Below are 27200 nucleotides of genomic sequence, written 5' to 3'. Positions count from 1 at the left end.
GGTGGCCATGCCATGAACCCTTTCCCTGACTTTCAAAAATGTTTTACACAGAGAGCCTTATGTTCGGAGGGGGGAAAAACAAAAAAACCTAAGGTGAAATTTTTCTGTAACTCTGAAACAAGGAGATATTAAAAGTTTAAAAAATTAGTGATCATTTTAAAGTATTTTGCAGCCATTTCTCAGCTGAACTTCCAGTGGAAAAGCTTTGTAAACGCCTGATGTATCCATGAGAAAAGGGGAGATGGAGACAGAAGCAGTTTGTGTTAATGACACTGCCTGACAGGAATGTCATCTTTTAACATGGTTTTATTTAGTTATTACACTATCTCTCTGTAAATGGCATTCAGGATTATTTAAGATTATGTTGTAATCCTTTTAATCCTTAGTGCTTTAAATTTCAGACTAAACATCAAAGAGCAAACTAGCACTTAGCAGTAATGTTTAAAACATGTGATTTGAACACCAGTCTTTTAATTCACTCTTTCCCTGAAGAAGACCTAGGGTTGCTCTTGAGTTAACTAAGAAAACTCGTACCACAGTTCATTACAAATCACTCGGTTGCTAAATGTTTTCTCAAGCTGCATCAAACTTGTGATGGTCCTTGACAATTATGCTAAAAGCAGAATTAAATAAAAGTTAGCAGCAATGAACATTTATGAGTGTAACTTAAAAATTGGTATAGCCTTTTATAGGTACAAAGTGTCTTTCTGTGTTTGGGTGTATATGTAGAAATGGGCACTTTTTCCTAAGGTCAAACTATTAGATGTGGGTACATACCTAGATGCACATACACTCTGCACACACACACACACACACACATTTATACTTTTTTTAAAAAATATATATATATTATTGATTTTTGTACAGAGAGGAAGGAAGAGAGAGAGTTAGAAACATCAATGAGAGAGAGTCATCGATCAGCTGCCTCTTGCACACCCCCTACTGGGGATATGCCCGCAACCAAGGTACATGCCCTTGACCAGAATCGAACCCGGGGCCCTTCAGTCCCCAAGCCGACGCTCTATTGAGCCAAACCGGTCCCGGCACACATTTATACTTTTAAATTGATTTCAGGGAGAGAGGAAGGGAGAGGGAGAGGAAGAAAAAGAGGGTAGGAGAGAAACACCACTGGGTTGCCGCCCAATATGTACTGAGCAGAGATTGAACCCACAAACTAGCTCTGTGCCCTGACCAGAATTGAACCCATAACCTTTTTGGTGTACAAAATGACACCCCAACCAACTGAACCATCCAGCCAGGGCAGTACACAAACATTTTTTTAAACACATAGTATGGCTTGCCTTCATATACTTTATTATAGGCATTGCTAACAATCTTTAAAAATGTATTATTTATTATTAAGAAGTAACAATTGGGACAAAGAGTGTTGTTATAATATACGGGCAGATATTCTTTATCTCAGATAGAGAGCATAATTCTGAGTTGCTGAGAGTTGTTGAATAACAAGCCTTAATATTCAATGTTGTCTTTCTTACATTGCCATGTGCCAATCAATAAGATTCAATCTATATCAAGAGTTGAATAAAGTTTTGAATATGAAGGGATTTTGGCTTCTAATACAAAAATAAAATGAACAACTCAAATATCCAAATGTCATGTAAAAAAGAACAAATTAATGAAATCCTTCCCTTTTTTTGGTCACCAATGTGTGCATCTGAGTCTTTCAAACATATCTCAGGCACATAATTCGGTTTATTTTGCTATTCATTTTAAGTTTGACTTCTCTGCAGACACTGTAATTATGTATCATATAACTACCAATCCGTCAACTTTTTAAGGACAGATTTCAAATTTTAAATTATTTCTAATTTTTCTCATCTTTGATTTTTCTTGAACCAAAACTCTCAATAGCCATTTGCTATCTGTAATCTATAATTCATGGGCTGAGATTGAGCACCAAGCCTAATTCAAACTTGGAAGTCTAAAGCTATTTCTGAGTAGCACATCAGCCAAAGCTATGATGGTCTCTCTTAGACAGGAAGAAACACTTCATTACTCTGTAGGTAATGAAACCCTTGCGCACACACATTCAAACATTCAACAATGTCTTAATACCATGTGTTTGAAGTATAATCGTGTTTATTCTGATCATTTGAGAGTTAGACCAGCTAATGTTTCTAATCAAATATTGATGCAAGTCATCTAGATTTAGCTCTCTGGCAAATCCTTCCCAATGCTTTTCTGTTAACAGAACTATAAAAGCTATTTATATTGTTTTTCTCAGAAGGCATACATCCATAGTCTTCATCTACAACTACCTATTAGTAAATTTGACTTAATCTCATGTGTTTAGATGACAAAAAGATTTCAGTGTAGCCAGAAAAATCACGAGTCACCCCATAAAGAAAAAGCAGTCAATTAAATCTTGATCTTTTGTTAGTTATGTTCACAACATCCTTATAATCGCCTCTTTTTTCTCTAGACTAAATGCTACCAGACAAAAAATGAAAGGTAAAATGGATGTAAGAAAACTGAGGTCCCAGGAACTGCTCAGGTACCTTACAAATAAAACTAGGTGGCAAGATTGTCACCTCCAAAAAGTGACTCAAATTGGGAATAGTTTTTAATATCTTTGGAAGTACCTATGTTAAGAAATATGAAAAACAAGTAAAAATATAATAAGAGATGGTTGTTCATGTTCAGAAAAGGTTAAGATGATACATATCATAAATATAGGTAGCTTAAGTGTCTATGTTTTTTTAAATGTATCTTTATTGTTGAAAGTATTACAGATGTCCACCCTTTTTTCCCCATAGACTCTCTCCACCCCAAACCCTAGCCTCCTAGGCCCTCACCACACTGTGGTCTGTGCCCGTGGGCTATGCATACCTTCTATCTATGTTTTATGTTCTTATCTATGTAAAATTATACATAAAGATTTTCATCAATATTTGCAGCCCTATCTTCTTTATTTTTAATCTAATTTAATTCTTCATAAGGTTAACAGAAGGAACTAAAAGAAGGCTAATTTAGCCCAATTTTAAGAGTCTCTGTTGTTCAAGAATTATATCAATGTCAATTTTTTGTCTTTATTTTATAATTGGTAACTAGGATGCTAAACTCACAATACAAATAAAACTAAACCACTCATCTCACACAATCCAGTTCAGATCTAGTCATACTGACCAAATGTGTTGTCATAGAAGCTAGGATAATAACCTCTAACTTTTGTTATTTATGGCCAAACAGCACAAAGAATAATAAATTGACCTACAATTCCTTATTTCAAGAGAAAATTTATTTTTCCTTCTTGATTCTGAAAATTCACATTCTAATCACTTTCAGCTTTAGCCTTGATTGCTAGGTAAGCATATTTAGTTTTTCATTCTTCCTTTTTAGTTATATATATATATATATATATATATATATATATATATGTAAAACATTATCATATTAAATGAATACCTAAATAGAATAATACTAGAAACAGAAAAATAAGTTATTCTAAACATAATTTATTCTCTGGTAACCATATGAAGTGATGGATGTGTTAACTAATTTTAATAGTTAAAAGTGATTTAAAACATTAACCTGGGTCAAGATTTTTTGGATAAACCTGAATTAGCATCTGAAAAGTACAGAACAAACTAGAAACCAGTTATTTTTTTCTAGTGAGAACTCAGATAAAAATGTCACCAAACTATATTTCTGTAAGACCCAATATATTTATTTCATTGATGCATATAAAAACAAAACTGACTTTTCTTCAAGCATCAAAATAGTCTTTGAAGACATTTAATATATTAATTATAATAATCCAGTTTCTTGGATACTAAATTATATAAATTATAAAATATTTTCATATAGCTATTGGTTACTTTGGAATAGAAAAGTGAGTTAAATTTCACATAAAATAGAAAATGATCAACCTCCATTATCTAAAGTCATTAATTGCCAATGGTATTTTAGTAACATCATCTGTTAAATATTAAGTTTTTCCATTTATTATTTTTCAATAATTTCATCTGTTCTTTTCATTCAATGAAAAATGATTGAATTATTAATGACTTTTATTTAGAAAGGTCCAATTTTTATAGCTGTTCAGCTTTCTATATCCCCCTAATGCACAATGGTAAGTATATTTTATGACAAGATGAGAGAAATAACAATGAATGCAAATAGTTTATCATAATTAGTGAACCTTACTTATGTATGTCTGAAAGTTCTACAATAAATCTAAGTCAACCATTCTAGGTTTGAACCCCAAACATCTAGCAAATACATTGCAAAAATCAATGACTTTTGAATTTTGAATGACAACAAACAAACTAAAATTCAACAGAAGAAAAGGAGTCAGTTTTTTCACAATGACTTTTGCACAATTAGTTGCAAATGAAAATACACACGAAAGTGTCGCAACAAGGTAGTCTTATTTTGATTACCCAAGATACCTCAGATTCAGAAGGAATAGGGATAAACTGAATATATGTAACTCTCTTACCTGAAAGACATTCTTTCTGCTTGATTTTTCTTTGGCCCACTCAATATGTGCTCCACACAAATCCACACTTTCTGGTTTGTGCCCAGTTTTCTGTAAATAAAAATGAAATAAGAATAAAAAGCATACAACATTGGTGATGCATGTCAGAAAAAGAAAATTTATTGAGTTAGCAGCTATACATATTTATGATATAAAGCCTTTCTTTTTTAGTTTCAAAGAGATATTTGAACCCTCATGTTCTTTGCAGTATTATTTACAATAGGCAGACATGGAAACAACCTAAGCGTCTGTCAATGAATGAATGAATAAAGAAAATGTCACACACACATGCACACACATTCTGCAAAAAATTATTCAGTCATAGAGAAGAAGGAAATCTTGCCATATGTGACAACATGAATAAACCTAAAGGGTGTGAAATAAGTCAGACAGGGAAAGACAAATACTCCATTATTTCACATATATTTGGAATCTGAAAAGATTAAACTCATAGAAACAGAATGTAGTTATCATGGATTAGGGAAATGGAGAGTTGTTGGTCAAAGCATGCAACCTTTTAGGTATAAGTTCTGGGATCAAATGTACAGCATAATAAAAATAGTTGACGCTGTACTGTATGTTTGAAAGTTGCTAAGAGAGTATGTTATAAGTGTTCACTTTACAAACATGCACACACACACAGGTAATCATATAAAGTGAAGGATGTGTTAACTAACTTTTTGTGGTAATAATTTTGCAATATATACAGGGTGGTGAAAAAGTAGATTAATTGTTTTTGTATAGAAAATACAATAATTAATAATAAACTCTGTGTTTTGTGTACTCAGAATTGTAACCTACCTTTACCCCCCTCCTTGTCCTATATAATAAATCCTATCTAAAAAAAGAGTAATATGCAAATTTTCACTCCAACACACAAGATAGCTGTCCCCATAAGGTCAAAGTTGACTACCATAAGATGGCCATCAGGGGAAGGCAGTTGGGAGGGACAAGGCAGGCAGAGGAGGGAAGTTGGGGGTGACCAGGCCTGCAGGAAAGGGCAGGTGGGGGGGGACCAGGCCTGCAGGGGAGGCATTAGGGGTAACCAGGCCTAGAGGGGAGAGCAGTTTGGGGGGGGGAGCAGGCCTGCAGAGGAGGGAAGTTGGGATGGGGGACCAGGCTGGCAGGGGAGGGCAGTTGGGGGTGACCAGACTAAAAGGGGAGGGCAGTTAAGGGCAATTGGACTTGCAGGGGAGCAGTTAGACATCAATTAGGCTGGCAGGGGTGTGGTTAGGGGGTGATCAGGCTGGCAGGCAGTAGAAGGTTGGGGCAATCAGGAAGGTAAGCAGCAAGCAGTTGGGAGCCAGCAGTCCTGGATTGTGAGAGGGGAACCAGATTGGAGAGGATGCAGGTTGGGCTGAGGCACACACACCCGCATGCACTAATTTTGTGCACCAGGCCTCTAGTATAAAATAAAAGGCTAATATGCAAATAGACCAAATGATGGAATGACAGGAACAAATGAACAATTGGTTGCTATGATGTGCACAGACCACCAGGGGGCCTGTGCGAAACATGGTGGGCATGGGCATTGGCAGGATGGTGGTACAGGTGAGTGGGGGCACCAAACCAAGGCAGGGTGCCTGTCACTGTCATCAGGTTGAGTCTCTGCTGGTTACTGAAAATTCTTTACTTCCACGTGCTGCAGTCCTGCCCTGCACTTGCACCTTGCTGCTGGTGCCCAAAGCCGGTCCCAATCACTTGGGACCATCAGTAGTGTGAGTGGCGGCTGCCAGTCCTGATTGCCCCTGAGGGCCTCTCTACCTCCCCCTGCTCCTGAGGGGCAATTAGGGCAGCAGCCACCACTCGCACCCACTGACGATGCTGGTCCTGCTCACAGCTGTTGCTGATGCCTGCCCTAATCACTCTGTGCAATCAGTGGGTGCTAGCAGGGCTCACACTGTCAGCACATGGGAGTGGTGGTGGCAGGAGCAGGGCTGCCAAAAGACATGGGTTTGGGGGCCATGGCAAGAGGGGCTGGGCAGGGTCACAGTTCCTTTCAAGGTGCACGAATTCGTGCACTAGGCCCCTGGTATGTATATAAAATCATCATATTGTACACCTTAAATTTATGCGGTTATTTCTCAATTTCATTTCAATAAAGCTATAAGAGGAATAAACATAATCAATATTTCTTAGGTGGCAATTGTGTACCTCTTAGAAATTTACTTTTCAGATTTTTAAGACTATACACATAAGTATATGTTTATTTGTATTTAATGCAACTGTAATTAAAAATAAAAATAATAATTTAAAAAGAAAAAGAAAAGTCACTATACTTCAAACGCTGTTCCCTTAAACAAACTCTTTGTTTACAATAACCCCTCCCAAGTCCATAAAAAAACTTCCCTATCCTTTGATTTCTTTTGGACTTGTATGTGGTTCACCATTAGAATGCATGTTCCAAATTACAATTCTTTGTTTTTCCCAGCTAAACCCATTTTTTCTGAATAAATATTTTGTTGTCCATTTGTTTTAAGGTCAGTGCTGCCACTGGGATATAGCACAGACACCTCAGTGAAATCACTGTCTTGTTTTCAGACTTGCCCCTTTTCTTGCTTGCATGGTTAGTCATCCCTTTTTCCATTTCACCTACTTCACTCTCTGAATCCTCCCTTCTCTCACCATCCACAGCAAAAGGTACAAAGCCTGAATTCCAGAACTGTGTCCATCTTTGTCATCCTAGGACCACAACCTCATTTGAGCTCTTTTTTTTTTTTTTTTTTTTTTTTCATCTGAGTTCTTCTCCTTGCTGTTCCCTCTGAGACAAGTCAAACAAAAAATTTAAACCATAAATCTCACCCTATTTCTTCTGGAAAACGGGATAATGTACAATTGCCTCAGTATGGCACACAGGCACCTTTTCATCATCCCCCAAACATTCTTCTCCATTCCACTCAGTCCCTCATTCTTCTAAACACCAGCTATGCTAACCTCCCAAAGTGCAACGTGCTTTCACTACTTTATGCACGGTGATATGAGGATGATGCACACTTTTTATCCAAAGCACTTTTCTCTTTCTTCAATCCACTTTCCTTGCTTGCCATTTGCTCCACTCCTGCTCATTTTTACAGTTTAATTCCAATGCAATCACCATGAAGCTCTTCTTTGCTTGTACAGGCTCAGTTACTCACTCCTTCCCAGCATTTCCCCTACTCTGAAACACACTTTGTTACAATTATTTTTGTTACCTACACATTATAACTACTTTTGGTGTGTCTCTTCCCCAGAGAACCAGAGAACAAGCTGGGTTTATCTATACAACCAGAGAACAAGCTGGGTTTATCTTATAATACTTCTTTATTTTCCCCAAATCTAGCAAAGTGGCCAAAATAAGCACTCAATAGATATTTGTTAACTATTGAATATATTTATGAACAACATGGATATTAAAATGGGAAATTTCCAGATTCATTCCAATGTATTATAAATAAAACTAAATAACACCCCCCAGAGTGGTAGCTCACAAAATGAGAAATACATAAGAAGTAAAAGTACAATATTCCAAGTTATACCGACTTTTGTTAGGAATTGATCTTGTATGGCAAAATCAAAGCAAATGATAAGAGATTTGGGGCAAATTTAAAAGTGTTCCAGAAAAAAAAGGTAAAGTGGCTTGAATAATATTAAAGCAGATAAATGCATATTGGCTTCAAAAAGAAAAAAAAACACACACCTAAAATAAGGAGATAGAGGACTACTTTAAAAACATCCTAATCAGTAGTTGATTACAAAGCTAATGCTGGAGAACCCAGGCTAGAACAACTTTAGGGAGTAGGCTTATTATAAGGGAACATTTTTAGCTTCTAAATATTATCAAACATTGAAATAAGTTATTCACAAGAGTCACAGAATTTATATGGAAGACCAATAAGATTTTATTCAAGAAGCTTGAAATTAAATAATCCTTTAATAAAAAAATGTATTTCTGATTCTACAGCTATAAAATATAAAACACAAGAACAGCTCTGCTAATGAACTACATGACGCCAATGGATCATATTGCACATCATTATAAAAATATACTTTTTAAAAATTGACTAAATATGTATTTAAACCTAAGAGTGCACATTTCTTCTGGGGTAAACTTAAAATATAAATGACTCATTTAAAAATATTTAAATAGAATTATTTAAAAGTTACTGCTTCTGGACAATAAAATATAGAAACCTCGTTGTGGGAACAATGTGAAGTCATTAAAAATTGATCCTAGGTCTTGTCCATTTCTAATTTTTTATTATTATCTTAGTCCATCTTTATCATATCCCAATAATAGCTGACAGGGTATTCTCTCTATAATGTATTTTTCTCTGACTTAGATTAAATCTTTGGGACTAAATTTCCCATTTTTCTCTATGGAATATTTGGGGCTTTTTAATGTATATTAAGAAAATATGAAAGGCCAATGCTCTTTCACTTGATGGTATTTTCTAGGATGAAGATTAGGTATGTGTGTGGACAACAAATCACTGGGCCACTCATTGTCACACCATTATTACTAGATGCAGTTAAAAAAAAGACAAGGCTCAGATTTTATGAAACAGGATATTAGCTACCATTTTTTATTTTGGATTAATTGCTATTCCAGAATATAGACTCAGATTGTTCTTATCAGTTTGAAACATGAAACACAAAATCTATTTAGAGGAATTAAGTTTTAGCACATAACTGGTTTTGATTCTGGAAAATCATTCATGGAGGAGGAGAAAACTCACTTATAAATTTTCATTTGGGAAAAATGATTTAGGAAATAGTGCTGAATGGATACCTGATCTTATTAATGTCTAAAGTATATCCACTGCCAAGATAGAAGAGGATACTTTGAGGGTAAGATGTGGGTTTTATGTATATGAATATAAATGATGTTAATAATAACTGAAATTGTTTCTACAGTAAAATTTCTCAGTACATTACAAGACCAAATCAACCCACATTTTCATAAAAGCAAATCTTTGTTAGTGATCTGGGGCACTAGAATATTATATGTTTGGATTATTTGTTTGTTTGTTTTAAAGAGAAAGTATTCTCTCTTTTTCAAGTAATAAACACCTATTGATTTTACTGCTGAATCAAAAACTTGTTAGAATAAATATGATAGTTTTAGTCAGTTTAACATTGTCTTACATTTATAGTGCATAAAGATCTATTAAATTCTGCAGAGTAAGTAACTTGGGCACATTTTTGATGCCTCAGGTGCCCCCTCAGAGTCCTTCCTTAGACCCTACTCTACTCTGTCCATCTCAGCTGTCCCTCTCAGAGTCTAGAGGACCAGCCCTGATTGGGCCCATCCGATCCCACTTCCTGAGGACTGCCAGTCAGTCACTCTCTTGGAATGCTAAGCCCTCCCTCCTGGCTGCCAAAGTGCAGACAGGCTTTTGGCTTCCCAACCACTTCCAGAATGGGATGAAATAAATGCCTCTTTACAGAGTGAAGGATCTGACTTTCTGAGTAGCCATCTAAAGGGGATCCCAGAGTCCATGGAACACAGGAAGTGAAGACCAGATGATAAACTTGAACCAAAAGGAAGCAGGAAGAAACATGGAAGATAAAACCTCTTTCCTCTGCCCCAGCTCAATAATCCTCTGAGACTCTCTGTAGAGTGGTAGCCAGCACAGTAGCACATCCCCTCTACTATTTCCCAACATTTCCGGCCTAACTTCCTTTTCATTTCACCCTTTGTGTCTGGATTCATACCTCCCAAATAAATCATGGATACTTAATTCAGGCTTTGTTTTCTAAGGAATCAGGGCTGAGACAATTGTTATTTTCCTCATGACAGAGATGAATAGCTCTCATGCAGTATGGGTAAAAATGAGGTTTTGCAAACATTTTGGATTGTATTTGTACAGCAGAAAGTGTTCTACTACCTGAAAAATTTTTGCTTTATTGTTAAAACAAACAAACAACAACAAACAAGAAAACACAACAAAATAAAAAAACTAAGACAGATTTTAAATATACTGCCATCATTAAGTGGCAATTTGGCTATTTGAATCCCAAATTCTACCTGGTTCCAAAGCCTGTTGTCTTAACCACTATACTCTATTGCTTCATGTAGTAATAACATTAATAATAGTAAACATAATTAAGATTTATTATCTTTTGCTATTTGGAAAGCATGTTACATCCATTTTCTCATATAACCTCAAAATAACTATATGACGTCGGTATTCTTAGTAACCCCAAACTGCAGTCAAGATCTCCAAGGATTATAGCAACAAATAAAATATGAAGCTGTGATTCCTCACTCAGGTGGTCTGACTTAGAAACCCCTATTTCTACCTAATGAGATATATTGTTTCTGAGGACATTTCAATTTAGTAGAGAATTTTTAAGAAAAACTAACTACACATATTCAGTAAATTAAGAAGTGCACTGTGGAGAAAAAGTCTCTTTTGTCTTAGCGAAATACAAGCTCTAAATCAGATGCATTGCATTGACCAAAATGATAAACCACAGAGAGTCAAGCTTCATAATTAAAATAGTTTTCTGAGAGAGCCTAAGGTGAGCTTTATTGGACAGTAAGCTATTATCCATTCATAAAGTATCTTATCAATTTCATAATTTTTGTGGTTATTAAAAATTACATAAGATACAAAATTTATTGTGGTTAATGGCCAAATCTTGATAAAATTATAACCAGAGAGCATGGCTTCATTTATAGTGATATTGATCACTTGATTTCATTTTTCTTCTTACCAAGTTTATGTTCATAAAATACTAGAATTCAATTTATTTTTCTTCTTTTTTGTTTTGCATCTCCACCAATTATCTTCTAGATTTTCAACTGTTATATTTTTCTAATTTTTAAATGTATGGTGAGGCCATACAATAGTGCAAACTATGGCTATTGTTATAAACTGCCCAATGATAATCATGCTGACTTTGCCAGAGCACTATCATTATCAGAATTAAAACATTGAGAAGTTTAAAATACCTTATTAGGCTAAGGTTGCCCTTTCATTTTTTATGGTCTTTTTCAACAAGGATCTGAATAAGGGCTCAATACTCACTTTACAAAGATAAAATCATTTCAGATTTTTTTTTTTCCACAAACCACTCAATAATTCACAAATGGCTTTCTGATTGAAACTATTTTCATATTTTTGCTAAATCTCATCATTTACTCCCATAAATAAGTCCATTTTGTTATTTAAAACATACTACAGTGAATGAGCACTAGATGTATTATATTATTTAATTAATGATTGTGTTCATTATTTTGATTGAAAGTAAATAATATTAAAAGAGCAAACAAAATATTTTAATGAGAACTTTGATATTAATCTATTATTATTGCTACTACTACTATTATTATTATCGGCTTTAAAGGTTATGGTTGAATGAATGGTTTCACAAATGTAATAGTATATTAAATGTCTTGAAAATTTTTCCATCATATGAGGTAAAATTTGCCAGTATTTGCCTCTTACTAAAAGTAGTAGCATGATATAAAGTAAAACACATAAAAGTAGCAACAACAACAAAAAGAATTACATACAATATTAACATGTGGGCTATATTGAACATACTGACTTTAGAACCTTACATTTCAGGCTATAAATATTCCTTTTAATGTCTATAGTGCTTTTGAATTTATGTTGAAAGTGACATTAAGTTTTCTGAGAGTACTCTGTGTTAAATGAAACAGTAATAGTTGATAGCTGAGAATAAGGTGCATTTGGTCTGGTTTGGTGGAGATATTTCTTAAACTAGAAATGTACTTTGCACAATGTGTTTATTTTAGTAAGGTACAGTACTGCACATGTGAGCAGAAATCATATATTATTCATCTAGATATCTCTTTAGGATTTAAAACCACATTGTGTGACACCTGTTAGGAGTTAATTGTTCATAGAATAGATAAATAAGTTGATGCACTAAATTACAGAGCTTCATGAGGTAATCAATCAATGGGTATTTTGTTTTGTTTTGTTTTGTTTTGTTCTTAGGAGGTTTTTTTAACCAGGAATGAATTTTTGTCATATCTTATGGCTTGAGTCAGGTGTCTACTCCATATCAAACAAGCTCCAAAATCACAAAGTACAGCAGGTAATTAGGAGGCAAGTTGCAAATGAAGTGCTGGAGCCTTGGACATGCTCCACTGATACTAAAATAGGTATGTGTACCTGAAAAATGCAAGATGCATGAGTAAAGGCCTCAGAGGATATATAAAATTGACAACTTTTGTTTCCTTAGGACTTATCTAGCACCAGATGAAACAAATAATACTGTAGGCGCTTTGAGCAACAGTTTTGCTCTTGGTCTAAATGAGAGCAAATGAATAGAATTCCTCGTTGACTTCGTCATGATAGGCCTGGACACATAACACCTAGTCATACTTTCGTTCAGTATATATTTGTTAAAAAAAAACAAAAAAAAAAACCTATGCCCAGCCAGTGTGGTTCAGTGGTTTAGTGTTGACCCATGAACCAGGAGGTTGCTGGTTCAATTCATGGTCAGGGCACATGCCTGTGTTGCAGGCTTGATCCCCAGTATTGGGGAGCAGATTTATATTTCTCTCTCATGGATGTTTCTGTTTCTCTATTCTTCTCCCTTCCTTTCTCTCTAAAATCAATAAAAACATATTTTAAGAAGGAATAGCTATGATAGATTATTACAGAGTGACGATGTCTGGGGACTAAAAGATTATTAAAGATTTGTCCCTGATAGCAAATCTCAGCCCATGGCACTTTTCTCAGTTCTTTTCTTTTATCCTATCTTCCAACGAAACTGGGGAAAAAAAAAAAAAAAAAGTATTCCTCTTTTTAGCACACAGACCTTGCCCATTCTACTTCATGCCATTGTTCATATTTCTTACTCCACTGAAATCCCTGCCTACAAATCCTCATATTGAAATTATAACCATCCTTCAAGGCCCAATTCAAATTTTCACAGATGTGAGCTCTCTTTCCTATAAATCCCAAAAAAACAAACAAACAAAAAAAACACCTCTTCTATGTTTCTTATTTCATCTCACCCTATTTTTTGGCAGTGATGCTATAAAGCAAAGACAGTATCTTGATTATTCCTGATTATATCTCTGTGCCTTATATGTAGTACTAACGAGCAAGCTGTTCATTGTAGGATTTCAATACATATTCTTATGAAGCCTTTTCCTACCAAGGCTTATATAAATAGCACAAACTTGATTAACCAACTGCATATTTAAATGAAAGTGAGGTAAACTGTAATGAGAAACTATGTTATCTGGATCAACTCTCCAACTAAAAACAATGAAAAATGCTATCTAATTTTTAAAAATTATCTTAAAGAACAAAGGGCTGACTTTCCCACAATCTTTTCACCCAGGCTCACTGTGCTCTAAGCACCCTGGCCTCCTCCCTTCTTTCCCAAACACCAAGTACATTAAGTTTCTGGACTTTTCTAACTTGCTCTTCTGCCTGGACCATCCTTCTTTTGGATTCCTCCAAGGCTTCTACATTTTCATTCAGCTCTGCTCAAATATCAACTCAAACAGGTCTTTCCAGACTATCCTATCTAAAACAGTACACTCGTCTCCCTTCCTTATCATTCATATAGTTTCATATCATTTTAGTTTAATTTGCATCCCTGTCTACATTATCAAACTCCTTGGAGCAGGAGGGAATGTATTTTCACCATACCCCCTTCCCTCTCCATCTCCCCCCAAAAAGAAGAAAAGGCTGAAAAGATAGTGGAAAGTGGGACTGAAAGTAATTTTTGGAGGTGAGATTCTAAGCCCAGAGAGAAAAAGTGCATATCCAGTGAACATACTGCCCTTTGCCTGAGGGCATTCTACATTATAAAAGGGTAATATGCAAATTGACCAAATGGCTGAACAACCAGTGAGGGAAGGGGCCAACAAGCAGGTGGTGCCAGGCCTCCATCAGCAGGCAGAGGGAGGGAATGGCGATCGGGGGATGGCGGCAACCAGCAGTGGTGGAGGGGCGATCAGGAGGTGGGGCTGGCCACTTGTCTGCTGGTGCCCTTCCCCGATCAGCCTGCTCTGTCACCTAGTGCAGAGGGAAGCCTGCAAGGAGGAGGCCTCAGCCATCAGTTGGACATCCCCTAAGAGCTCCAGGACTGCAAAAGGGTGAAGGCTGGGCTGAGAGACCCCCCCTTCCCCACAAGTGCATGAATTTTCATGTACCAGGCCTGTAGTCTGTTTATATTCTACATTTAAATTTAGGTCAATTGAGCTCACAAAATAATGGAAAAATTACTGCCTGAGGGTCTTTGGAAAAGATAAAAAAGAACTGCCCAGCAAGCAGGTGTGGCTCAATGGTTGAGCATCCACCCATGAACCAGGAGGTTCAGGGTTCAATTCCCTGTCAGGGCACTTGCCTGGGTTGTGGGCTGGATTCCAGGTAAGGAGCATGCAGGGGGCAGCTAATTGATAATTCTTTCTCATAACTAATTTTTCTATCTCTCCCTCTCCCTTCCTCACTCTGAAATAAATATAAACATATTTTTTAAATGATAAAGAAGAACCAATATTAAATGTGTTGTTTTTCTCCAATCTCAAGGGATTATAAAGACTGCCTTTGTAGATGAGCAATGTAATAGAAGAAAAAAACAGAGTAAAGACTAATTCTGTCTCTGAGAAGTTGTAGCACAGTTGTAGCCCTCCTATTATGTACATACTAGGCCCAGTGCACGAATTCATGCACCAGTGGGTCCCTCTGCCTGGCCTGTGGGATCGGGCTGAAACTGGCTCTCCTGAGGGGTCCCAGATTGCGAGAGGGCACAGGGCAGGCCAAGGGACCCCACCAGTGCATGACTGGGGCTGGGAGGGATGAGGGAGGTTAGCCAGAAGTGGAGGGACCACAGGAGGGCTTCAGGGCTTGTCTGGCCCATCTTGCTCAGTCCTGATGAGCCAGACCCTAGCAGCAAGCTAACCTACTGGTCAGAATGCTTGTACTCTGGTGGTCAGTGCTCTTTTTCGTGGCACCTCAGAAGTAGCCAGCCGCTTCAGGAATGAAACTTAGCATTGCTTTCCTGGCCCCTGGATGCCAGAAACTCATTGAAGTGGACGATGATACTAACTTGTGCCTCCTAGGAGAAGTGTGAAGCCACAGAAATTGCTTCTGATGCTCTGGGTGAAGAATGGAAGGGTTATGTGGTTGTAATCAGTGGAGGAGATGACAAATACAGTTTCCACACAAAGGGGAGTCTCTGACTGTTGCTGGGTAAGGGGCACTCCTGTTTTAGACCAAGGTGCAATGGAGAGAGAAAGTGCAAATCCATTCAGGATTGCATTGTGGGTGCCAATCTCGGTGTTTTTAATGTGCTCATTGCTTAAAAGGGAAGAGAAAGATATTTCTGGTCTCACTGACACTACTGTGCCTCAATGCCTGGGGCCCAAGAGAGCTAGCAGAATCCGCAAACTCTCCCATCTCTGAATAAGACTGTCTGTCAATATGTTGTAAGGAAGCCCCTATACAAAGACAGTAAGAAACCTCAGACCAAAGCACCTAAGATTCAGTGTCTTATTACTCCACATGTACTGCAACAGAAAGAGTGTATTGCTCTGAAGAAACAATGCACTGCGGAAAATTAGAAAGAGGCTAAAGAATATGTTAAACTTTTGGTTAAAAGAATAAAAGGGGCCAAAGAAAAATGTCAGGTACAATTTGCCATGAGACATAGGCTGTCCTCTCTGAAAGCTTCTCCCTCTAAGTCTGAGTCCAGTAAAAAAAATGAGATTGAGTCCACTCAAATATAAGAACAAACATCAAATTTCAAAAAGCAAACAAACAAAACATATGCACAAACACACACACACACACACACACACACACACACACACACACACACACAGTGGAATGATATATTAGATGTAATGAAAGAAAACCACTGCCCACTGAAAATTCTATATCCAGAAAGAATATGTATTTCCAGACTAAGGGAGAAATGGAGACATTTAGAAACAAGCAGACACTGAGACAGATTGTCACCACAAGACCCTTACTACAGGAATTTCTCAGAATACACTTTAAACAGAAGGAAAAGTGATCCTTGAAGGAAGGTTTAAGATGCGGGAGGAAATAAATAGCAAAGAACATGGTAAATATTGGGCAAATGGAAACCAACATTGACTCTATACGTAAAAGAGAATGAATAATGTCTAGTGTGCTAAAAAAAAAAAAAAAAAAAAAAAAAAAAAAAAAAAAAAAAAAAAAAAGAAAAGAATAAATTAAAATATAAAACAGCAAAAGCATATACAAGGAGACTGAGCCAGAAGAGAGAGAGAGAGAGAGAGAGAGAGAGAGAGAGAGAGAGAGAGAGAGAGTAAGAGAGAAAGAACTCATGGACACAAACAACAGTACAGCAGTATGCTGATTGCAGGGGGAGTGGGAGGTTGTAGGGGAAAGAGGACACGGGAGGAATAAATGCTAGTAGAAAAAAATAGCCAGGCCTGCGTGCTTAGTGGTTGAGCACCAACCTACAAACCAGGAGGTCACAGTTTCATTCCCAGTTAGGGTGACCAATGATTCTCTCTCATCACTGATATTTCTCTCTCTCTTCCTCTCTTCAACTCTGAAATCAATAAAAATATTTTTAAATACATAAAAAATAAAATGAATAAATTACATTTAAAAAAGAAATAAATAGCCTGGCTCAGTTGGTTGAACATTGTCCTTTGCACCAAAAGATCACCAGTTCTGGTCTAGATCAGAGCTCATGCCCAGATTGTGGGTTCGATCCCCAGTGGGGAGTGTGCAGGAGGCAGCCGACTGATATTTGTCTCTCATTGATGTTTCTATCTCTCCCTCTTCCTTCCTCTCTCTGAAATCAATTTAAAAAGTCATAAATAGATTAAACATTTTAAGCTAATGTTTTGGCAGAGGGTAAAATATTTGATTAGCTTTAGCCTTTGATAAGTATCAATGTAATCCTAGGTAGGCCACTAACAGAACAGAAACAAAGTGTGTCACTACCAAAGAAGTAGAGAAAAATATAGAAGAATAAAAAAAATTGAAACTAAAAGCAAGACATACTGATAGGAAAAAGCAAAAATTCCATATATGCACTATGAGTCTACTAGAAATTCAAAACCAGACAAAGTAAACTATATTTTTTCAAGATGCATAGATACAGGTGGGAAAACAATGAAAGGTAATAAAATAGTGGATAAATGCAAATTAATCCTGTGGCCATGGATGAGTTTGTGTTGACGTAAGGACAAATGTCAAGGAGTGGTACTTCTAGGGTTGACGGGGTCTATATCTTGATCTGGGAGGTGGTTATACAGAAGTTAGATGAATAATTTAAAATATTTGTATATGTTTTATACAATTTACTAAAAATGGTTTCTGTATTATTTTCCAATGACAAAATATCTAAAAACTTTAAAGTGAGTTAAAAATCAGAAAATATGAAAATCTATGAGACTATGAACACTGCCCTTTCCTTCAGCATACAGCATATGCAGCTCTGAGGACACTGGTTGTTTTCAAATGCTGCGCCTCCCTGGAGTGTCGGCCAGTTGGCACCAAACTTTCTCTGGTCTGAGGTGAACAACACAGAGACAACATAAGTGCACAATGAAACGGGGCAGTTTTCCGTCTTGCTAAAGACTTTCATTCTGAATTTTATCCTACCTTGGTTTGGGACTGCTATTTTATATGTCCTTTTTCTGTTAAAAAATGAGAGTGGCAGTAGGTGGTAAGTTACTCTTTGATGGCCTTACTAAAAACAAAAGCAAAAAATAGGCCAGTCCTCCTTTCCCTTGCAAAGTTGACTGAGGACTCTGAGCCTAAGAATCTCTAATTTGCAAACACCAGTAAAGTGATTCTGTGTCTATTTTCAGGGAAAGGGCAACTTTCAATAAAAATGTGACTTAATAATAATGAACTGAAACAATGTTGGTGAGGTTGAAAAATGGCAAACATGAAATGTGGTATCAGGCACAACATTCTGTGACATGCTGTATTAAGTGTGAAAGCCTTGGGGGTAGAGTCAATGAAGGAAAATGTACATGGACACGCAGGAGGGTACATCTAAAGCTCCCAATGGAGGGATGGTTTCATTTTCAGAATTATTCAGTGCTTAGACACAATATTTTATGCTGCCTATGAGTATATATATTTGTCTTCTTGGAGGATGTACATACTGGTGAAACTTGAACTAATTTCTCTTCTGTATGTGTCTGAATCAGTTCAATTACAAAACTAACATAAGGAAACAACTGGGTTATAATTATTTTCTAAATAATGTACTATGGAATATCATAAATATAATCAGACTAGAGGCCCAGTGCACGAAGGAGGGGGTGGTCCCTCAGCCCAGTCTGCCCCCTTTCACACTCTAGGAGCCTTCAGGGGATGTCCTACTGACACAGGGAGCAGGCCTAAACCGCAGTCTGGCCTCCCACTGCAGGCTGATCAGGGGAAGGCACCACCTCCATCACCCTGCTGCTGCTGCCACTGCTGGCCACGGCAGCTGCCAAAGTGTTTTCATCAACACAGACTCCAGTCCCTTCACCATGAAAAAATGACAACTTTCTTTAGGCATTTTCAAGATGTCTCTTTCATAGGATATGACATTTCTTTCTTTCTTTTCTTTTTTTTTTTTTATTCTCATCTGAGGATACGTTTTCATTGATTTTTAGAAAGTGTGAAAGAGAGACAGAAAGACAGAGAAACATCAATGTGAGAGGGACACTTTGACTGGTTGCCTCCTGCATAAGCCCTGACGTGGGCCCCAGACAGGGAGGAGCCTGAGCCTAGGTATATGCCCTTGATCAGAATCGAACCCAGGCCCTGAGGTCCACAGGCCAAGGCTTTATCACTGAGCCAAACTGGCTAGGGCAGGATATGACATTTCTTAGACCCTCCAGTAGCCAGTAGTGGACCTTCATTTGTTTCTCCAGGAGTGAGGAGGAAAGACCCTAGATAGCCGTCTTGGATTCTTATTACCCAAGTTACCAAGAACACTGAGAGTGGCTTACAGGGAGCTTAGCCAACGAGCAGTCAGAAAAGGTGTTTCCTCTGCAGCTCCCGCACAGAGTCGTGCCTGCTGGGGCACTGTCTCCCAGTGGCCATGGCCTGGGCTCACCTCCCTGCCTCTAGGCTCCAGCTCCGTCTGCAGGCCTGCTCTGCCCTGCTCTTTGTGGATCTGATCATGGCTGTGGTGACTGGCAGGCCCTGCTCCGGCCTGCTCTCTGCATGCCTGCTAGTTGTCTGTGCCATCCATGGTTTGCCTCACTGTGCAGCAGGCCCCACCCCCATCTGTGCACACAGCCTATAAAGAGATAATTTGTCCGATCATGACTGTTACAGCATCCCAGACAAATTTGCATATTACCTCTTTATATAGAGAGATATTTTAATAGAGTACATTATAATAGAATATAATATGTATTTTATGGTTATTATGTGTTTTTTTTTAATTTTATGAATTAATTCCATTCCTTATTAATTATGCCGGCAGATAACACTATCCCCATTTTAGAGATGAGGATTCCAAAGCTCAGAGAAGTTGAGTAATTGTCAGCTCCTAATGGCAAAACTAGAATGGAGTTCACTGTGGTTGAACTTCAAAGTCCTGCTCCTAGCTACTTTGTTGCTTAGTTCACCACTGCATTAACATTCAAAGAGCATTCCTGTAAAGATTAAAATGCCACTTACTCTTTTCAACCGCATCTGCACATACTCAGGCAATTTCTACGGACCCCATTGGAGGGAAGGACAGCCTTTTCTCCAGAAGGACATGGATAACACCAGGGGCACAAGAAAAATTCAGAAATTGGGGCATAAATCTCTTTCAAAACAAAACCACAGCATCTTTAATCAAGCCTGGCAATTATCGTATCATTTCTCCAAAGCTGGAATTGGGAAATGTGGGCTATCCCACTAGGCCTTTAATACTTGGTTAGAAATGTATCCAAGAAGTTGACTAGCAAGACAACTCATGCAGCACAAACACGAATCTGTAATTCTCTTCCCCAATTACCACAAAGCACAGTTGGTTCCTGCCCTGAATTCCCTTTGAAGACAATGAGTGCCCAGGAGAAACCTTAAGATCATTGAAAACGGGGCCAGAAGTCATAAGTAGGGACTGCCAAACAATCACCAAAACCTGTTAACAAGTTTCCTCTACAAGTAAAATCGATTGTCAAGGTACAACAATTTCCAAGGTTGAACTGGAGGCTTGAGATTAGTAAGCTGACTTGCAAGGTTTTCCTATCATCGAAAAGGGAGTTTTAAAATTCAACAGCAGATAATGTTATCTTCTCATACAAGGGGATTAAAATAATAAATATAACCCAACTTGGAATCCAGTCACCCCCATTTCCCCAGCACATTCGCGTAAACTCTGCCCCAGTGGGCTCTGGTCGCCTGGGAGGAGGGAGATCTCAGCAGCCACACTCAGTTAGGCAAGCACTGCCCTCCCTGATGCACTTCCTTCCCCTGAGAACTCATTCAAGGGCGACAAAGGGCCTGTAAGGGGGTGGAGCTGTTTTGTGCCTGGCCCTTCAGGGTACTTTATCTTTCTTAAAAAGATTATCTTAACCTTACTGTGGCCAAAATATAAAAACAAAGCCTTAAAAAAAATTTCTGAGGCAGTTTGAATTAAAAATACAGAGGCATGAGATATATTTTTAATTTATTCATAATTAGTTTACAGATTGGACTGCACGGAGATTCCAAAATCAGCAAGCCATGTTGGGATAAAGGCTATTGCAATTATCAGGAGCAAGCCAAATGCTACCTTTTGTTCTTACTAAAATCTTCTCCTTTAAATGAAAACGTCTACCAGCAAAAGATTTTCTACTTCCTATTTAAAGAGGATTACATAGCATACATGACTGGTGGCTGGAAAGCAAAGAACTTCCCATCGTTTCATTACCTGCCAAGTACAAATGAGTTCATTGTGGTTGACTCCTGCCAGGCGCCCCTTTCCCTGCGGCCCATCAGGCCGATGGGGTGTGGCAGGTGGGTTCCTGCCCGCAGTCCTTCCTGATCAGGAGGCTGTCAGCTAGGCCGCCTGCCCAGTCTCCTACATCCTGTGGCAGCTCTGGTGTTTGGGCAGCAAGGTTTAGGGGTTGAATTGCCCCAGTAACTAATAAAAAAACGTTCCACCTTGCTATCACTGTCAAATCCCTGTGGGCACACGTGAGGCCCTCCTCCAGGTACCATAGAGACACCCTACAAATTTCACTTTGTAATAACCAGAGGATACAGAAATTGTGTTAGCTCCATTAGATGGAGTCATAGATATATTCGGAAAGGTTAGTGGGATATAGTGAAATGCCTCAGCTAGACTAAGATAAAAAATCACTTTGTTAACTTAGAGTGTTTCCTCATTGGTAGCACCCTAAATTAAGGTGCCATTTATAAACAGTTTATTATTATTTATTAATGTGTGGAGCACTTTATAGCATGCTAGATAACAACTTAAATTCATGTATTAAAGATGCACATACATGGTTTAACACGATTTACGTCTTATAATATTCTTTAAAACAGCTTCCCATAGTCTCATCCGTTAAGCATTTATTACTAATGCATTTTATAACACACTTTATAATACATTATTTGAGCAAGTAGCTGCATTTAGTGATCATTTCATAAATAAGAATAAAGCGTTTATAAATGGCACCTTAATTTAAAGGGTTACCTTCGCATTACCAGAGAGTCCCTCACCATTCATCTTATTTTGTGATTATTCTCCAAATGCACCACTTAATAAAACAGACACCAAGTTCTATTTTCCCTTCATCTGATTAAAAGTTTATTGAGCCATTTCCTCCATCTGCTTTTAGATGGTGGTAGCTTGGAGGCTTTAGTGTGATTTTTGCTGCATCCAAACTTTTTAAAAATATATTTTTTACTGTTGATAGTATAACAGATATCTCCCATCCCCGCCTCCTCCTACCTCCTACCCAGAGCCCATATCTTCACTACCTATTGCCCGCGTCCATGGGCTATGCATAAGTCCAAATTTTTAATTCAATGGTAGTTCTGTAAAGATGAACAATAGAAGCAGAAAACCACCCACCGTATTAGGCAGAGCCTGTTGCTTGGATTCTTTGTAAAATTCAATTTTTCGACTCGAAAGGACAATCCAGGAAGTAGACCAGTTTTTCCTTGGGGAAAAATAAAGAAAAAAAGCATTATCACTTAAAGAAAGTATTCATAGATTAATTATGAGAAACATTTGGATTAAGCAGAGGCTACATTTTTAACTAGAATTCCTAAAAGTATTTTCTTTATTACAGTTGATATGTTGTATGGAATTCGGGTAATATAAGGACATTCTGTAATTTTTAAAGATCATGGCATTTATAGTAAAAGTTTCTCAATTCATATATCCTTCCCAAATTCTTTTCAACTACTGAAAATCTAGTTTTAATGTATCCATATTCCTTCAGCAAGCCAAATATAGCAAAGTAAAAATAGGAATCAGAACACCTTCTTTCATTGTTTCTTTTCATCATTGATTTATTATATTTCTGAGTCTTAAACACTACATAGCCACATGTGCCACTGCCTAATTGAAAATATTTTTAATGTTGAATTTCACTAGAAATCAAAGAAATGCAAATAGAAAGAGTGAAATGCTTTTTTACCTCTTTGCCAATCAATTAATTGGCAAGAATTTGAAGGAATAATACCAAGGATTCTTGAACATGTGAAGAAATGTATTCTCCCATACAAGTTTGGTGGGAGTATAAACTAGCATATCTTTTCTGAAATTAATTTGGCAATATGCTTTATAAAAATCTTTAAAAATGTGTTGAAACCGGTTTGGCTCAGTAGATAGAGCATTGGCTGTGGGCAGTAAGGTCCCAGGTTTGATTTCGGTCAAGGGCATGTACCTTGGTTATGGGCACTTCCCCATTGGGGGGTGTGCAAGAGGCAGCTGATCAATGATTCTCTCTCGTTGATCTTTCTATGTCTCTATCCCTCTCTCTTCCTCTCTGTAAAAAAATCAATAAAATATATATTTTTTTAAATCTTTAAAAATGTGTGTATGTTTTGAGTAAACAAGTCCATTCCTATGAATTTAAATGTATCCTAAAGAAATCATCTCACAAGTTGTTAAGGTTGTGTGCCCAAGAATGAATTGGATCATTATGTCTTAATTATCTTCCTAAAATATCAAAAAAGAAAAGACTGGTATGTAAGCTGCACATAACAGATTCCTAGAATGGAATAAGGAACCCTATGCTGTAGAACAGGGATGGGGAATGTCCGGCCTGCAGGCTGTATGAGGCCCACAGAGTCATTTGGTCTAGCCCTGCTAAGGCAACCAGAGGCGGGACGTGAAATTCAATAAATTTAGGAGTTTTTTTCATAGCAACACGAATTTATATTAAGTTAATTGTATTAAGCAAATGATGTTATAAGTATCCAAATGGCCCTTGGCAGATAAAAAGGTTCCCCAGCCCAGCTACAGAAGCATATTGATATGAGAGGATTTTAATGTAGACCATAATACAATATGCAATTTGTAACACCATGCTATTTCCCTAAGAGTGTCCTCACACATCCCAGCCTCTTCTTCTTATTAATTCTTATTTACTGGAAGTTTGAATATTATGTCCTCCAATGTGCCTTCTATAACTTTCTCACATAGTATTCATGACAAATTAAAAGTTAGTTTTTATAAATTTCATTTCTATCTCCTTATTTTTAAAAAGCCTAAAATGACAGAAAGTATTTCATCTTTATAGAAACATTCCCAAGTGCCTAGCACAGTGCCTTGGACAAGTAGACACTAAATAGGAATTTACTGAGTCAATGATTAAACTTTGGCATGAGGGGAAAAGCTGAATATAACAACAGTTAATTCAGGTGGTAAAGTCACAGCTTTTAATTTTCCTTTGTATTTCTTGATGTTTATCAAAATAAGTTTCTACCCATTATATCATATTGCTATAATTTTCTTTGGTATAATACACATTTCAAAGTAGCTGACTTCATTTTACAAAAGTAGATTTAAAAAGAAGTTTACAGAAAGACATTATTCAGGTCGATAGAAAACTACACAAAAATATTTTTTAAATGACCAGTCAAGATCTTTGTGTAATTTATTTGCCCTTATCCCTTAGGATCTAGGGGATTGATTGAAAAGACAGCTTTGACTCAATGAAGTTGATATTTACAAGATTAGGCTGTTCTTACATGCCTGAAGCTATCTTACTGATATATCATCACATTTAAAAAAATAACATAACAAACAGAAACAGTGTGTATTTTCCAACTTGCAAATATAAACACTATGCTCTTGGATCTACTTTTCTTCAAATAAAGAGCAACTTTTTCAATCAAATGATGATAAAGATGCTGGAAGGGGAAACAGAAAAAACAAACATGTAGGCCTTTTCTCTCCTTCGGGCCAGTGCCCATTTGTCCTTTTAGGTAGCAGCAAGTGAATTAGAGCAGCCTTAGGCTTCTCTTCATGAGGTCTTATTAGATGGCCCCCTCATATTAGGAGGGCCACAGATAGGAAACAGGGAAACCGTGGAAACATGCTGGTCTAGACTGGGCATCTGTTATTTCCACCCCTAATTTTGACATCAGAGAGTATGGAACACCCTCAGACATGGTGAAACCCATATTTAACCTGCCTGTTATATTTCCAACTCTATTTTTCACCTCTTGGCAGGAAGACTATATCTTATTTGCCCCCTGTCTGTAGCAAGTCCTGGATAAATAGTTCTGATTTGAATCTGTTTCAGATGTTGATCATTTATAGGGCTTATTGGCATTATTCTTCCCTTTCTTAAACTTGGAGCTGGGACTGGTTAGAATTGAAGTGCATGAAATTCAATTATCTCATGGTTCTACACTAGAACTTTGAACTGCCTTGAAACGTTCCATTAGGGAAATCTGAAGAACAAGCCAAAAAGGGTAAGAAATGCAGGTATTGAAGCCTTAGTAATAGGCACTGTCCTGACACTTTGCATACAGTGCTCTATTTTGTTTTGAATTTATAAACTGCAAATAACACCTTTACAGCATTAGAATAAGAGTAAAGGTTTTCCCAATTGGCTTAAAATAATTTTATTTCATAAAGAAGAATAAAATGATGTTGTCAAACTTTTAGATGTATCAAATTCATTTCATTTTTTTCATGGTTACTTTAAAAATAATTAGCACAAATCATATTTTGAGTTCTTAGCATAAATTTGATTGTCTGGTGGAAGTTTAGCTTCACTAAATAGATGTCGAAGGTACTAATATGGAAAACGTGGTTCTGAGAGTTCAGTAAATTAAAGCCACACACTTTAATTTCAGAGTCAAACCCAGTTTCTCTGACTCCAAAGCCTATACTGTAATCTGTTCACTAATTTATACTGTCATTTTTTAAGAATTAAGCAGGACAATCTTGGGTAAGGAGACTGTCAATGTCAGATTTTTGTCATAGTTTTAGTCAAAATTCTCCAATCATAAAAGCTAGAGTGCATAATTTGTAACAAGAGCTAAGCTATCCTAGCTCTCTTATAAACTATTTTACCTGATGCTAATTAAAAGGTTTGGGCAAAGACCAGACACTCCCAAGCTCTCTCCTTTCCTTAGAAGTTGCACTGGCTTAAGAATCACATGATGGACCCTTCAACTCTTCCTAAGTCCAGAAACAAAGGTGCACTACTAATGAAGGCACCTGTGTCTCTTTCCTGCTATGGGACTATTCTGTGATGAGCAGAGTCACCCACACTCAGTAGGGAGCATCAAACTAGGAAGTGACTGAGAATTCACCTCATGGGAGCAGCTTTTACAGGATCACTTAGATTGGAACCTCCCCTTTGCTGAACGAAGTACTCTAGACACTTGACCATAATCCTTACACCATCTGTTCTGTCCATCTGATAGGTTTGACCATCGGATAGGATTGGCTCATTGTGTTGCTGTAATTTTCAGAGTATTGGTGGAAGACCTTCTTAACCTCATTAATACATTGAGTCTTTTGAAGGCCTTGTCAGCTCTGGAGAGAGTATGAAAAGTGTCATTTGTCAAGGTTTTGTTTTGATGTGAATCTTTCCTTCATGTTTTCTGAATGCAATGAAATCCTTTTAGGTGACTGTTGTTCAGAAAAAAAGTAATTTCTGCAAATGTAGATAGCTTAGCCAGGACAGGTGACTCTAGAACCATCTAATGAAACTCTTAAAATAGACCTTTTGAGGATGAAGCCGTTTTCAAGATGGAACAGAAGACCCTCTACTCCCCTAGTTCCCCCAAAGAGACATTATCCCTAACCTCTTAGAGCTTTCCTGCTTCTGGGCACAGAATCTGACATTTAGCAGGTGCCTGCTGAACGTTTTTGAGTAAAAAAGTATATTTTTTCAGGAAGGTTACACATCAAGATTTTTCCTGCTCCGTGTTTGCTGTTATTCATTAACAAGGACTGCTAACGCACTTATCTCCTGCATTTCCCGTTTCTGTTTCTTAGTTCCCTAGGGTTTTGATGTGTTATTCCTAGCATTAAAAAAAAAGAGAAAAAAGATTTAACACTTCAGGTTTAGTATATTTTGGCTGATTTATAATTCTAGTGCCAATACCTAAGCTTTCTAGAGGTCTTCCTGGCTTTTGGGACTTGTGTCAATCAGATGACCTGGTATTTCATATGCATCAACTAATTTAATTTCTAAGCTAATCACAAGTATCTACTGAGCATTTACCACATGAAAGACACAGTTCCAGGGACTGAATATATAAAGGCAAATAAGAGGGACCTCAAGAAGCCTACCTGTAACTCAGAGGAG

General features: G+C 37.3%; 1 protein-coding gene and 1 pseudogene across 3 annotated transcripts in view; one reads left to right on the top strand and one right to left on the bottom strand.

Annotated features, from left to right (window-relative positions):
* ARHGAP15 (Rho GTPase activating protein 15) overlaps positions 1 to 27200 on the bottom strand; it is a 609260-nt gene that overhangs the window by 481183 nt on the left and 100877 nt on the right. For both annotated transcript variants that reach the window (XM_084891908.1, XM_084891909.1), the window contains 2 exons: positions 22490 to 22577; positions 4463 to 4552 (listed from right to left, as the gene is read on the bottom strand). In XM_084891908.1, coding sequence (XP_084748034.1) covers positions 4463 to 4552; positions 22490 to 22577 — 178 coding nt within the window. The remainder of the gene's footprint in view (positions 1 to 4462; positions 4553 to 22489; positions 22578 to 27200) is intronic.
* LOC311626875 (small ribosomal subunit protein eS6-like) lies at positions 15461 to 16043 on the top strand (annotated as a pseudogene). Its single transcript has one exon. The product of its transcript is annotated as a small ribosomal subunit protein eS6-like (transcript).

Source organism: Pipistrellus hanaki (genome assembly GCF_964339955.1).
Source record: "Pipistrellus hanaki genome assembly, chromosome: 8".
NCBI lineage: Eukaryota > Metazoa > Chordata > Mammalia > Chiroptera > Vespertilionidae > Pipistrellus > Pipistrellus hanaki.
Note: the sequence above shows the minus strand (reverse complement) of the source record. Positions and strands in the feature narration are given on the sequence as shown.